The 13,828-nt window shown below is 44.5% G+C and overlaps 1 protein-coding gene across 4 annotated transcripts in view; it reads right to left on the bottom strand.

Annotated features, from left to right (window-relative positions):
- Positions 1–13,828, bottom strand: part of PAPLN (papilin, proteoglycan like sulfated glycoprotein) — a 67,319-nt gene that overhangs the window by 13,602 nt on the left and 39,889 nt on the right. For 2 of the 4 annotated variants that reach the window (XM_063117631.1, XM_063117634.1), the window contains 7 exons: positions 12,571–12,636; positions 6,821–7,028; positions 4,641–4,817; positions 3,037–3,193; positions 1,407–1,493; positions 271–538; positions 38–155 (listed from right to left, as the gene is read on the bottom strand). In XM_063117631.1, coding sequence (XP_062973701.1) covers positions 38–155; positions 271–538; positions 1,407–1,493; positions 3,037–3,193; positions 4,641–4,817; positions 6,821–7,028; positions 12,571–12,636 — 1,081 coding nt within the window. The remainder of the gene's footprint in view (positions 1–37; positions 156–270; positions 539–1,406; positions 1,494–3,036; positions 3,194–4,640; positions 4,818–6,820; positions 7,029–12,570; positions 12,637–13,828) is intronic. The other 2 variants (XM_063117632.1, XM_063117633.1) reach the window with 2 other exon arrangements.

Genomic DNA, 13,828 nt, shown 5'->3' with positions numbered 1-13,828 from the left:
ACTGGGAATTTCTGACAAGAATGTTTCCTACACTTACTGTTGGAGAAGCAACAGCTGGTTCATTTCTGTTCACATAAACATCACTGTAGTACTGTGTGCATCCTTCTTTATTTGGCCCCTGAGAAGGTGATATTCCATCAGGGCAGCATCCATACCTACATCAGAAACAACAACAAGAACACATGGAAACCAGTCCAAGGGTAATCTGTTCAAGCCAAACAAGCAAACCAGCTTTTCTGGCAAATAACCAATTTAACCAGCTTGCCCTACCTGCTCAGATGGCAAGGGTCAAGCGGGCAACCTTGCCCAAAGGGACCAGCTGCTGCAGTGTGACCGTCTGAACAGCAGCCATGAGGACTCTGGCTGCAGTCCTGAACCTCAGTCCCAATATTTTGGTGGGAGTTGAAATGGCGAGACGCTGAGGAGCTCAAAGAAGACTCCCATCGGAGGGGCAGGAAATTGGAGCTATGATCTTCTTTGGGCTGGAGCTGATGATGAGTAGTAGAACCAGCTTGGATTATTCTTTCACTTCTAGAAACTGAAAACATCACATCTTAGGGCATGTTCTCCCTTCTTGATCACTTGACTTCTATGGCTTGTGCGCACAGCCTTTATGACATTTACCTAAGTGCAGCTTAGGTAGTACATAATGCTAGAGGTAGAATGCAGCCTGCCCTCACCCCAGTGTGTTCCTGCTTACCTGAAACAACTCAGCTTTAGCTGTTGCTTAGAGATAGGTTTGCAGAGGTAAATACAAAAGTTACCACTTGGTACAGTGATCAAAGACATAAACATAGCATATGCAGAAACATATGCACATAAATAGCCATTCTGACTACAAATGGAGATACAAAGGGCATTTCTACAAGAGCCTTTTATCGCATGCCCATGACTGGTCACTCATGGAAGTTTGTGGGTCCTTTACATGATGTTGTCAACTTCCAGCTTCTCTTCTGCTTTCTGACCTTTATCTCGGTTTTAAAACGATCAGGGATAATGTTGGGGAAATGTTGATGTGCTTTAATGGCAGTTCCACTGTACCACAGCACCATCTAGTGGCTGTAAAATGAAATTTGCAGACAAAGGAAGTCCTCAGAAAAAACCAACATGTCAGCCCATGTAAGGAGCCCATCTTAATCCCACAAAGAATCTGGAAGCAGAAGCCCCAATAAGTTGCAGGATAAAAAGCCTGGTGTGGAGAAGCCCAAAGTCTGGGAGCCATTTGCTTCTAAATGATAACAATTTTCCCTATTACCAAATTTGGGTAATCCTATGCCTAATGCATAAAGGCCTTTTGACACTAATTTTATTATAAACCATTAGTGGAAAACTTTGAAAAGCTATCTAAGGAAACAAAAAACAACATATTTATTGGAGGGAGAAAGTAATGTGGAGTGGTTCCAAACCTGTGGCGCCATGTTCAGGGTTGTAACGAGTCAATAAGGACTGGCGATTGATATCATAGCCTGTGGCATCTTGCATACTGGGAACTTCTACAATGAGATCAATATTCCTCGTTTAAACCAAACATGGTCAATAACTGGGAATACTTACAAACTTGTATACATTATTGACTTCAGCAAGGGGAACAGGGGACTGTAGACAGAATTGTTCTAAGTAATTATCTGTGCCAAAATTATTACTGCTCCCATGGAAATAAATTCAAGGATGCCTCAACTTAGGGAAAATGGCACTTCAAATGATGTGAAAATAAGGCTATGACACAGCTGCAAAAAGTAACCTCTGCAGGATTTCACATCCAGGGCATGCAGTGAGAAATGTTATTATTACCCACAAATGAGGCAAAAGGCATCAAAGAAGAAGAGTAACTAAGTTTGTTATATTGGAGAAGAACTGAATTGATTACTGAGTCTGTATGATGATATTGGCAGCAAATTTTAGGATAGCAACTCGAACACAACAAGGCACTGTGTTCTGTATTGCTTGGTATGGAACTATACTGGTCATTCTCAATAAGAAGCAGTACAGCCAATAAGCATAAGTGTTCCTTTAGCGCACCTTTGTAGGTGGGATATACAGCTTTGCAGGGATGCCCAGGCAAGGAGCCAGTTTTTTTTAAAAAAAAAATCTTATTGTTTGACAGCTTCCAGCAGTTATAATCAGAGATATGTAGGGGAAAGCCTGTGGTCAGAAGGAGGGACAATTGTTCAGAGGTAGAGAGCACACTTTACATACAGAATATCCCAGGTTCAATATCTGGCATCTATCTATCTATCTATCTATCTATCTATCTATCTATCTATCTATCTATCTATCTATCTATCCATCCATCCATCCATCCATCCATCCATCCATCCATCCATCCATCCATCCATCCATCCATCTCAGGTAGAGGTAAGTGCAAAAGCTCCCTCTCTTTTTAAGATCCTAGAGAGCAGTTGTGGGTTGGAGTTGACAACTGGCCTAGATGGACAAAAAGTCTGACCTGGTATAAAACAGGCTCCTACGGATAAGCATGAAAAATCTAGGAAGTAACAGCAGTGATGGTGCTGAATTACTAGTCCAGGCTATAGATTTTGGAGAGGTTCGTTGGATTTTTGGCCCTGTTTGTCAGTCTGCGTGGAAGCCTTGTTGCACTTCTGATGATGCTGTTCCAACACAGAACAGTGTTGGAGTTCTAATGACTCCAACCCTGGGCAGGGAGGGGCCCGTCTCCACTGGCAGCTGCAGTGCAGAAACCTGGTGTCATGTAATCCGGTGTACATCCCCTTCATCCAATTTTAACAGATCAATTATCAGTCAGACATAAGACACGGTGGGGAGTGGGGGGAGTTTGTCACCAAGTAAATATTTTTGCAAAATATCTCTGAATAAAGGCAGGAATTTCAGAAAGGTGTGATTTGCAACACAAACTGTTTAAGGGCTTAAACAATGAAAAGCCTAGTGCTGCCACTGCAAGCAAAAGCTGGCATGACCATCCATCCTAACAGCCCAGATGGCCCTGAAAGGGATACTGGGGATTTTGTATTTAAAGGAGATAAAGAGGAACCTGGACTTCCACCAGTTTTCACTTACGCTGTGGCAGATGACAGGGCTGGGTGTTGCAGCTTCCGAGCATGGTTGGGATCTGCGGCTGGATGGCCTGGCACATCTCATGGTTGTAGAATTTGGAATCGCCGTCAGCACAGATGACCTGGCGGGTTCGGATGCCTGAGTCACAGCTCTTCGAGCACTGGAATAAAAGGTACAAGCCAAGTTAATAGGAAGATGTAACCCTTAGAGAGATATTTTTGATATTTGCTCATTATCTGAAATGTCCTGGGCCAGATCTACACGTCGTAGTGAAGGCGCTTCCGTGCGCCTTTTTTAAAGGCGTAACCTAAAAGAAGCGCCTCTTTCTTTACTGTGTGTCCTGTGAGCTAGGCAGCGCCGCCTGTGGAAGAATCTCTACCCCATTCAAAGACGCTGCTCGGGCCGCTTCCCCCTTGCATGTTCTTCCATTTGAATAATCCCCCCTCCCACCCGGCGGCTCTTCTGGCGCGTCCCGGCAGCGGCGGCTCCTCCTGCAAAACACTTTTCTCCCTTGGTGTGTTTGTATTTGCGTTTGCGTGCGCCCGGCGGACGAGTTCAGCTCCTGCCTCTCGCTCTCCCCCGCGGTGTCATCTCCCCGGAACTCTCTTTGGTGTGTGCTCGCACATGCGCACACAAACGCAAATACAAACACACCGAGGGAGAAAAGTGTTTTGCAGGAGGAGCCGCCGCCGCCGGGACGCGCCAGAAGTGCCGCCGGGTGAGAGGGGGGATTATTCGAATGGAAGAACACACGAGGGGGAAGCGGCCAGAGCAGCGTCTTTGAATGGGTTAGAGATTCTTCCGCAGGTGGCGCTGCCTAGCTCACAGGACACACAGTAAAGAAAGAGGCGCTTCTTTTAGGTTACGCCTTTAAAAAAGGAGCACGGAAGCGCCTTCACTACGACGTGTAGATCTGGCCCTGCTTTTTCCTATTCCTATTTCCAGGTCAGTGACCCAGTTTGCATGGCACAACAACCTATGGTTTGGTTAAACCCTGGGTTGCAACTCAGAGTTGGCTACACCCTGGGTTGCAACTTTAGCTTGTCTCTTCCCTGATAAGCCAGAGTTTCTAATTTACATGACACGCTAAACAACCCAGGGGTGCAGCATCCTTGGATTTAGCCACTCCCACTTGCAGTTGGTGTGACCGAGCAGTGTGCACTAGCCCACCTGCTTTTTCCCAACCACCCAGGGTTGAAAAAAAGCCTGGGTCCTTGTGACGTGACGTGCAAACTGAGCTAATGAGTAGGACTGATAAGCAGACCTGAGACAAACAAAACATTACGTTGCTGGCTGTCCTTAGTGATAGCTCCAACTACATCGTTCAATTTCTAGAGAAAGTGAGCAGAGCTCATCTCTACCACCACTTTCTATAGGGATGTATTGTCCAACCCGGCTACTGATTAAAACAAATCTATGTTGCCCCTGTGGCACAGTCTCACCCTCTTGGCTGTGCTTAGGATGACCTCTTTCTCACTGTTATTTCAACCATCCCAGAGGTCTTGCAAAGAAACTGAAAAAGGAAGCAGGGAAAGGACTTGGAGCAATGGACAAGGCAGAAGACAAACTGGTGACTAGAACACGAGGCAGATTTGTGCAATACTCACCAATCCCCAGTCCCCAATGTGCCACCCTATCTCCTGTATGCAATTCTCCCCAACGCAAGGCTGAGTTTGCGGAGGTTTCGGTTCTGTCAAGCAGGCAACATCCAGAGTCCGAGAGCCCAGCAATGCCCTGCAGCTTACAGTCCGGGTCTGAATACCTTCCCCGCAGCTAGCTGAGCACTGTAAAAAAGGACATGGTCACATTCACGAACTGCACCTCTCTACCCCTTGCATTTATTTGTTCTGCACTCTCCATAGTTTTGCTGAAGACATCTTCTCAGTTTTAAGGTTTAAGAACACTTCAGTGTGAGAATGTCTAGGGACCATGCTACAGAGTTTAGTTTCCTTTGGTGAGAAGCGCAATTGAGGCTTGTGATATTTTGGTTGATACCTATTTATAAGGTGTTTGTACATTTATATACCTTATTATGTGTGTCTGTGAACCCATTCAGAAGACATGTTAAACCATGGCTTAAACCATGGTGGTTAAGCCAGAAAGCCAGGCTGTGTTCAGAAGACACCTTAAACCACGGCTTTAACCACAATGAATAAGGCTTTTTGCTTTATTCACTGTGGTTAAAGTCGTGGTTTAAGGTGTCTTCTAAACATGGCCTGGCTTTCTGGCTTAACCACCGTGGTTTAAGCCATGGCTTAATGTGACTTCTGAACAGGGCCTGTGTGTTGGTACATACATACATGCAAACATACATATGAATAAGCACTAATTTTGAAATTCTTCCTTGCTATTTGCAAACATATTCATAGCACTAAAGTTATAGAAGTTGTCTGTAACAAAGTGATCTGGCATATCTGACAGTGGGTCCTGAGGAGCTGCCTGTGAAGGACGGGAGAGAGAAAGAGTACAGCCTGACTGGCAGTTGGGAGAAGTTAGACCTCTGAGGGGGAGAGTCAGAGAGCAAAAGTGAGTGAGAAACTAGATGATCTGATCTGATCTGAGGGCTTCTCTACACGAGGCCAAAATTCCAAAGCCTTATTGGGGCTTCTGCTACTGGATTCCATAAAGATTAATATTTTTCCCGGGGGTGGGGGCGCTCTTTCTGGGCAAATTCTATACATCTCACTAAACAGCCACTAGATGGCCCTGTGGCATAGCTGTGATATAGCAGGAGTCTGGAAAGTCACCAGAAATTTATTTTGCTTCAAAGCACGATAAAATCTCTTAAAGCATTTTCCCCATTGAGAATGAAGCCACAATAAAGGTCAGAAAGCAACCCTGGAGGTTGATGATGTTGTGCAAAGGACCCTCAAAAAATGTGAATGACCAATCACAAGCACACAATGAAAGCCTCGTGTAGAGATGCCCTAAGCCCGTTCCTATCACATAATTGAATGGTCCTTTAAATGACCTTCTTGATAGTGTAGTTAGAATGGCAGTATTTTTATTTCCTTTCATCTGTATGTTTAACCTGTTTTCCTTCTATAAATCCTGTCCCTTTGACTTATGAATAAAGTCAATCCCATTGGACATTTAGTGAAACCCATGCTGTTCCTTTTTATTGGAGATTCCTTCCTTACAGTTTTCCCCCATGACGCCTTCTCAGCTCAGCCAGAAAAATGTGGTAAATCAGGGAGTGGTGGCGGTGAATGAACCTGGCAGTAATAGGCCATGCTTCAGCATTGGAAAGCCCTCCTGAGTCCAAGGAGGGGGGTACCCATTACAGTGATGTACAGTATATAGAAGTGAAGGGATCCCTGTCAAAAGGGCTTCTTGTCTACTCTAGGCACTGGTGAAAGGGAATGACTATTAAATCAGATTATAGCTGTCTCTATTAACCAGAATGCCTGGTTAACAGAGACAGAGAAACTGGTCCAGTCATATATAACAATATGAGCAGGGACTCAAGTATACAAAACTCAAGTATGAGAACCAGTGGAGTGTATTGGTTAGAGTGCTGGACTAGGACTGAGGAGACCTGGGTTCAAGTTCCTGCTGGGTGATTTTGGGCCAGTCACTGATACACAGCCTAACCTACTTCGCAGAGTTGCTGTGAGGATAAAATGAAGAGGAGGATCATGTATGCTGTCTTGGGCTCCTTGAGGGGAAAGACAGGATATAACTGTAACATGAGCTTGTGCTATGTTTTCCTCTCCTTTTCAAGCGCCTGAGGCAGCTGGGGCTATATTGTCTATAAGTGTACATTGAATCTATAGTAAAAACTCACCTCAGACCAAGGCCCTGTGGTCCATGTTGCACACTGCCGCATGTTGCAAGGCTGTGTGCTCCGGGGCCTCTCTCTTAAGGATGCACACTCAGCATCATCCTCAGCATCCTGAGAACTATGTCCATTGTAGGAGACACAATATACTGACCGAGTCTGTGTGCCTCCTCCACAGCTGGCTGAGCAAGCTCCCCAGTCCCCAACTTTCCAGCTGTAAGTACAAGAACAACATCTCTCAAGGAACCAAGAAGCCAACACCAGCAGCAACCAAGTCCCCAGGAACTAAAGTGAGGCTTCTATCTCACAGTTAGGGCACGGGTGGCTTTATTTTTGGGGTATTTATTAATGAGAGCTCGCAGGCCAGCCTTCTGGCCCAGAAATCTTCTCTATCTGGTAGATGCTATGAAATGCAAGAACTAGCATCGACTTATCAAAGGTGATTAAAATAAGTGGACTCAAAACAATGATTCAAGTGACAATGAAAATTCTCTAAAGGCATTTAAAATGGTGCGGCTGCCAATGCAAGATGACATTATTAGAAGGAATGGAATTTTAGACTGAATTCTTAGAGGATGCCTCAGTGGTAGAAGCTTTTAGGTACTGAGAAAGTCTTTCCCAGAGAAAGAGTGGAATGTCATGATTTTTAAGAGATTGAACTAATTGGCCTTGATAAAGTGATGGTACACATGCTGTTGAGAGGTCATAGGTATGCTGTGCCAACAGCTAAATCAAGGGAACCCCTGAGTTCTGAATGATGAAAACCTTTATTTTGTGACCTGTCTATGTTATGTGGATATTAAGCACATTTTAACACATAACTAAGTGCTTTCCCACCTGCAGGTGGAAATATACAGGGTCCCAGTATTTCTACCTAATGGATGGGAAAGCAACTGGAGGGACATTTCTTTAAATATAAATTCAAAATATCTTCCAAGGATAAAAGGTTAAGCATTCGCTCCTCTCCACTGCTTCTCTGATCAGACTCGGTCCATGGTCTTTCAGGGCAGGGGGAGACATGTTCAGGAGGTTGATCATGTGTCTTCCAGTGTCTTGTGAAGTTTGGCATGCTGGCTCTAACATAGTTTGCTCTAACTAGATCATACACTCCTGAAATAACATTGCTTTCCTCATGCACTGACACCAACCCCCCTTTTAACCTTCCCCCAAAATAAAAACATAAAAAGGTGAAGCTCCACCTAATCTCCTCTTCCTAATACACAGATGACTGTAGTAAGGCCTATATCAAAAGGAAAGACTATACTTTTAGTCAAGATTCTGCACAGCAATTTTGTCTGTGCCAGGCAGACAATTTACTCATCCAAGTTGCCGTCTCCAGCAGAAACTGGAGAAAGAGACTCAACCATCTTGGCATGGAAGAAGACCCAATGGGATACTGTATGAGAGCACCCTTAGCCTCTCAGAGGAAGGCTTTTGCTAAAAATAACTCAGTTGGCAGGAGACCAATCTAGCCAGCTCTTCTGTCATAGTCAGACAAGCAAAAGGACTGCAAAAGAACAATATTGGCTGAAAAATCATCTCAGCTCTTGGTTCCAGGAGGAATCTTTGCCTGGTGCTACCCAGTGGCAAATGTATCTACATATGATGCCATGTTGCTATGGTCAATTTTCAATGCAATGAAATAAATGTCCCTCCCCACTGTGTCAGTAGGATAGGATGAAATTAAAATAGCTGTTAACATATAGTTCTTTCCAGCACTGAAATACAGGTATAATCTCAGGGGAAAACATTCTTTCACAGTAGGAACCCCTCAAACCAGGAGCAAAAGTCCCTGCTGCCAGCATCAGGGGTTGGCATAGTTGGGTATCCAGAGAGGCCCATTCCCCAGGAGGGGCTCCTCCACCAACAGCACCCTGGCTCTTCTGGTCCACCTCACTGTGCTGCCGGTTTGCTCATCCACTTTCCAAACAAGTAAGCAGCAACAACAGCAAGGGTAAGAAGCAGGAGCTGCTGTCACCTTTGTAATATATAGAACTGGGGTCTCCAACATGGTGCCTGTGAGCACCAATGTGCCCATGGACACTTCTCTTGATACCCACGAGGCTCTCCGCCCCTCCTGATTTTTATTTTATTTCTTAAGTTTTTAAAAAAATATTTTTAACTGGAATACTGACATGGGACAAAGCAAAGTGCGGCTTTCCTACACCATCTTTATTTGGGTTTAAAAGAGTGGTTTTGTGTTTTCAGGCTCCACCTCTGCTTTGTACTTATTTTCTCGGCCAAGTAATGTTTCTTTCAGTATCACCATTTGCCTTCTGGGAACTGTGTGTTTTGTGACCAGCAATGCCCACCATGGCAGCCATTTTATGGAAAGCCTCCATGGCAGCCATTTTATGAGCGGAAAATCCCAAATGAGCCTATTGACCCCAAAAGATTGGGGACTCCTGATATAGAACAAACCAGTAATTCATTCTCTCAGGCTTCTCTCTCTCTCTCTCACTCTCTCTCTCTCTCTCTCTCTCTCTCTCTCTCTCTCTCTCTCTCTCTCTCTCTCTCTCTCTGTGTGTGTGTGTGTGTGTGTGTGTGTGTGTGTGTGTGAGAGAGAGAGAGAGAGAGAGAGAGAAATAATTCACTCCATGCTGTTAAAAGAAAGCCCTGGAAGGCTGAATAAATGCTGTTGCTGTTATAAGAGACAAAATGGTATTGAACTGTTTATGAGCGACCAGAGATAGACTGTCTGTTCAGTCACAGGCTCTCTCCCTGGCAAGTGAGCAGCTAGCAGCAATAGTAGTAAGGAAGGGGAACCCATGCCAAGAGTGTCTTGCCCAAGGGTCATGAAAACCTAAAGCCAGAACCACCTGAACTTTTTGGAAACACCTTCCACCAACCAGGCTTATGTCCAGATTGTGAGTCTGACCAGAGAAACACAGTTGGGGTGGAGCAGTAATCCTCTCTTGCTTATCATTAAAATTCCCCACCCCCACTTTGCAGTTGTGTGGAATACCTCTATCCCAACAAACAGTCTGCTACCATTATGTCTAGTTAGCCCCTCAAAAAGGTATTCACTAATCAATAATAATTGGATACTATAGAGAACATAAGAAATCTCCATTTTAACTCCCTCAAGAGTTCCAACATAAGTCAAAGTATACATGTTGAAACTTATTTGAAACCATCCTAAAACTTCCTTTAAAAGCAGCCTAAAATATACACTATTGACTTGAGCCTTCTGCTTCTCCTCCTCCTAGTTTGTGAAGAATCTGCTTTTGAACCACAGAGTGACCTTCCCCCCACCTTGCAGACACACTGTTGAAGGACATGTCAAAAAGATTTTGCAGAATGCCTGCATGACGTTTTACTTCAAGTCCAACCACTGAAACACCACACAGCACCATAGCAACTGTGATGCTTGTGCTAGTCAGCCACCCATCCACTCCCTGCTCCTCCGTCAGGTGAATTGCTAGCTCAATATCAACAATAGTCTCCACGCAGCAGGAGGTTGCACAGAATAGATTCTTTGGTCTGGTCTGAACTATAAAGGACAAATAAAGTATAGGAATATTTGTGCAAGTGCTCCACTGGAAAGCCAGAGTTCCTCTTGATACCCTCTTCTGCAGCACTTAAGAGTTCCATTGGATCAGACCAAAGGTCCATCTAGTCCAGCATCCTGCTTTTCACAGTGGCCAACCAGATGACACCAGGGGCTTGTCTATACAGCTTGTTTACCCCAACCTAAATGCACATATTCCCATTTTAGGTTACATGACACAGCTGTCCATTCACTGCAGCGCTGGTTTTTTAACCACGATAATGCACATCTTCGCACTTGCGATTTACAGCGACTTTTAGATCACGTCTGAGTTTGCACCACGTTATGGCTATGTGTCTGGGGGAGTTAAATCGGATTTTGACATGTGGGTGGAGCTTTGAGGGTAGGACAACGTGATTGGCCAATTTCTCAATTTCGCACCAACTGGCTGCCTTAATCGTTTGTGCCGATTTTAGTTTAGTCTCTCTGAAGAGCTCCGCAGAGAAAGCTTCTTAAAACAAATTTATTTATGTATTTATATATTTAGTTCATTTCTGAACCGCCCAATATGCGAAACTCTCTGGGTGCTTCACAAAAACAAAGAGGGGAAAACCGGCAGCCAGACGAAGGAGACGTGTTCTGCTGCCTCTTTCCTTTCCCTGTGCTGCGTCTTTCCTCCCCCACCGCGCTCCCGGTTTGTCTGTTCTGTGAATCTGCGGAGCACAGCATATAAAATTTATAGCTTCGCTCCTCTCTCCTCCGTAGCTTCCTATATGCGACAATGCGATAATGCGCATGTGCGCATTTATAACTCACTATAAAAACAATAAATTCAGGAAATAAATCGCTGTTGCTGCTGCAGTGTGACGCTCTTTATCTACATTCAAATCAACGAAAAGTCAGGTTTATATTTAATGAGGAGGAATCCCATTGTCGTATAGATGGGGGCCAGGAAGCCCACAAGTTGATCTTGAAGGAAACAGTTTCCCCCCCACTATTGCTCCCTATTAGCTGGCATTCAGTGGCATGTTGTTGTCTCTGAATCTGGAGGCACCATCTAACCATCATGGCTAACAACCACTGATAGACCTGCTCAGCATTCATTTATCTAACCCCTTTTAAAAGTCATCTGAGCTAGAGACCGTCAGCACATCTTGCAGCAGGGAATTATTTAAATCAATTATGTACTGTGAGAAGTACATATTGCCCTTGGAGCAACTTTAGTATCTAGCCACTTGTATGCTTGTGCTTGTAATCCCTAATTGTGTGTGGGGGGAAAACTTCTGATAAATTCTGAGTATATATCACTGAAAGCTGAAAAATCATCATTCAGAGCAGTGGGCTTCAAAAAAGAAAGAAAAAAAGGAAGGAAGGAAAGGAAGGAAGAAGATCAATAAACCCCAGCAATTTCCTCATCCATGTATTTTGTAGTTTTCTGGGTTCATGAACTGAAACTGCTAAATGATAGTCACTATGCCACAGTGAAGTGGCAGCTAGCTTTTTTTTTTTTTAATGGAAAAAGAAATAACCAAATATCTTCTTCTACCTGCCTGCTCGGTGCAGTGGCCAAATCAGAAGGCAAAGTCCTCAGTGAAAAGCAATGCTGCCTAAACAAGGTTCCACTTCCCCAGCACCTTCCACCTTCCACCACCATTTAGGAAGAAAAGTCAAAGTAGCAGTTGAAACCACCATCAACCAGGAGGAAAGCATTCAAGGTTCACTAAATAGTCTAAGGCAGCGGCTTTCCAAGAGTGCTCCTAGGAACCCTTGCATTCCTCTGAAGCTTCTCAAGGTTCCTTGAAGAGTACATGAGAGGTGAGAGATTGCTTCCTTCAAAGGCAGCTTGTCCATCATTAGGAAATTAGTACTTCTTTATTATTATTATTATTATTATTATTATTATTATTATTAATAATAATAATAATAATAATAATAATATTTATTTATTTATTTATTTATTTATTTATATAGCACCATCAATGTACATGGTGCTGTACAGAGTAAAACAATAAAATAGCAAAACCCTGCCGCACAGGCTTACATTACCTCTGCAATGAGGACCCACAGGATGGATTCTGGGGGCACGCACTCAGTTTACAGTGACTGTGCATCCCAGACTCCTCTGCAGTATGGATGGGTCTGTCAGCAGGGAAATTGAAACAAAAAAGGAACACCAACTTTAGGAAGCTTGAAGACCACTGTTGTAGGTGGGGAGAAGGGAAAGAAGAGCTGAATAGAACCCCTACAATCACTTTCTCCTTGTTACCTCTTTGTTTGCAAGCTCCATGCTCTGTTGCGGCTCCATGCTCCCGCCAGATAGAGGTAAGATATCCTTTATATATAGAACAAAGATTTTAAAGCCTATAATGAATATATAGACATCTGGGACTGCTGGCAACACTATGATTGCAGAAATCATCTTCCACGGCCAAATGAAATATGATTTTGGAGGCAATAATGCAGCTCTCATGCCTTTTTTTTACCCCCCCCCCTAAAGCTGCCATATGGTCCAAGTTGGATTGGGGCCATGATGTGTGGAGAGGGGGGGAGAGGAGTGGCACCTGACCTTTACTTGCTCCCCCAACTTCCTGAAGGAAAATCACCCTCCAGAGCTCCTATGAACCATGTAGCAGCAAACGTACAGCACAGATGGGGCATGTGTGGCTCTCAGATGTTATTTATTTATTATTATTTATTACATTTATATACCACCCCCATAGCTAGAGCTCTCTGGGCAGTTTACAGACTGTAACTCCCATCATCCCTCATCATTGGCTATGCTGGCTGGGGCTGATGGGAGTTGCAGTCCAACAACATCTGAAGGGCTATTGATGTACCTGTATGTCAGGGATAGAAGTACCTTATTGTGTCCGTATATTTCTTTCTCCACAGCTAACAGAAACTTTGGGGAATGTGTGCGTGTGTGTGTGTAATTCAGATCAAAGCCACAGTGTGTTGGGAGAAGGGTTAAATTCTCTCTGCCGACACACCATAACTTCTAACCAAATGGCCCCCTCTCACAGTTGCATTTAGCAGCAGCAGCAGCAGCAATTGAACATGCTTTCACATTTTGGCCTTTGCATCTAAATTGCACTAAGCATATGATTATGTAGATTTCATTGCTTGATCAGGGGGCTGCCTATACGCCTCTGGAAGCCCTGAGGTGGCTCCGCAGTGGCCCTGTGTCAATTATATGACACAGCAGCCACCTCGAAGCCATTGCGGGGCTTTCCTGAGAAGCTCCATATTGTAAAAGTCAGGGACTTACCCCCACCTTTTCAGGATGGAGTGAGACGAACATGGCCCTTCCACTGTCTAGCCTCGCTCCATCCTCGATCTGGAGGCCTGGCTGGGTGGATGGCGACCCCTGAAGGGTTGGCATCCACCCAGGCAGATGGCAGGCAACAGGCCCAGCAGCTGGAAACCCTGCGCTTTCGCTGTGCGTCGGGATTAGCTGCTCCACCCCAATGCAGCAAAAATGTGGGGTTTTGCTTATTGCGGCAGCCACCTGCTGCTCTATAGGC

This window comes from Elgaria multicarinata, chromosome 2 (assembly GCF_023053635.1).
Source record: "Elgaria multicarinata webbii isolate HBS135686 ecotype San Diego chromosome 2, rElgMul1.1.pri, whole genome shotgun sequence".
NCBI classification, from domain to species: Eukaryota; Metazoa; Chordata; class Lepidosauria; order Squamata; family Anguidae; genus Elgaria; species Elgaria multicarinata.
The sequence above is the reverse complement of the archived record's forward strand: the minus strand, read 5'-3'. Positions and strand labels throughout refer to the sequence as shown.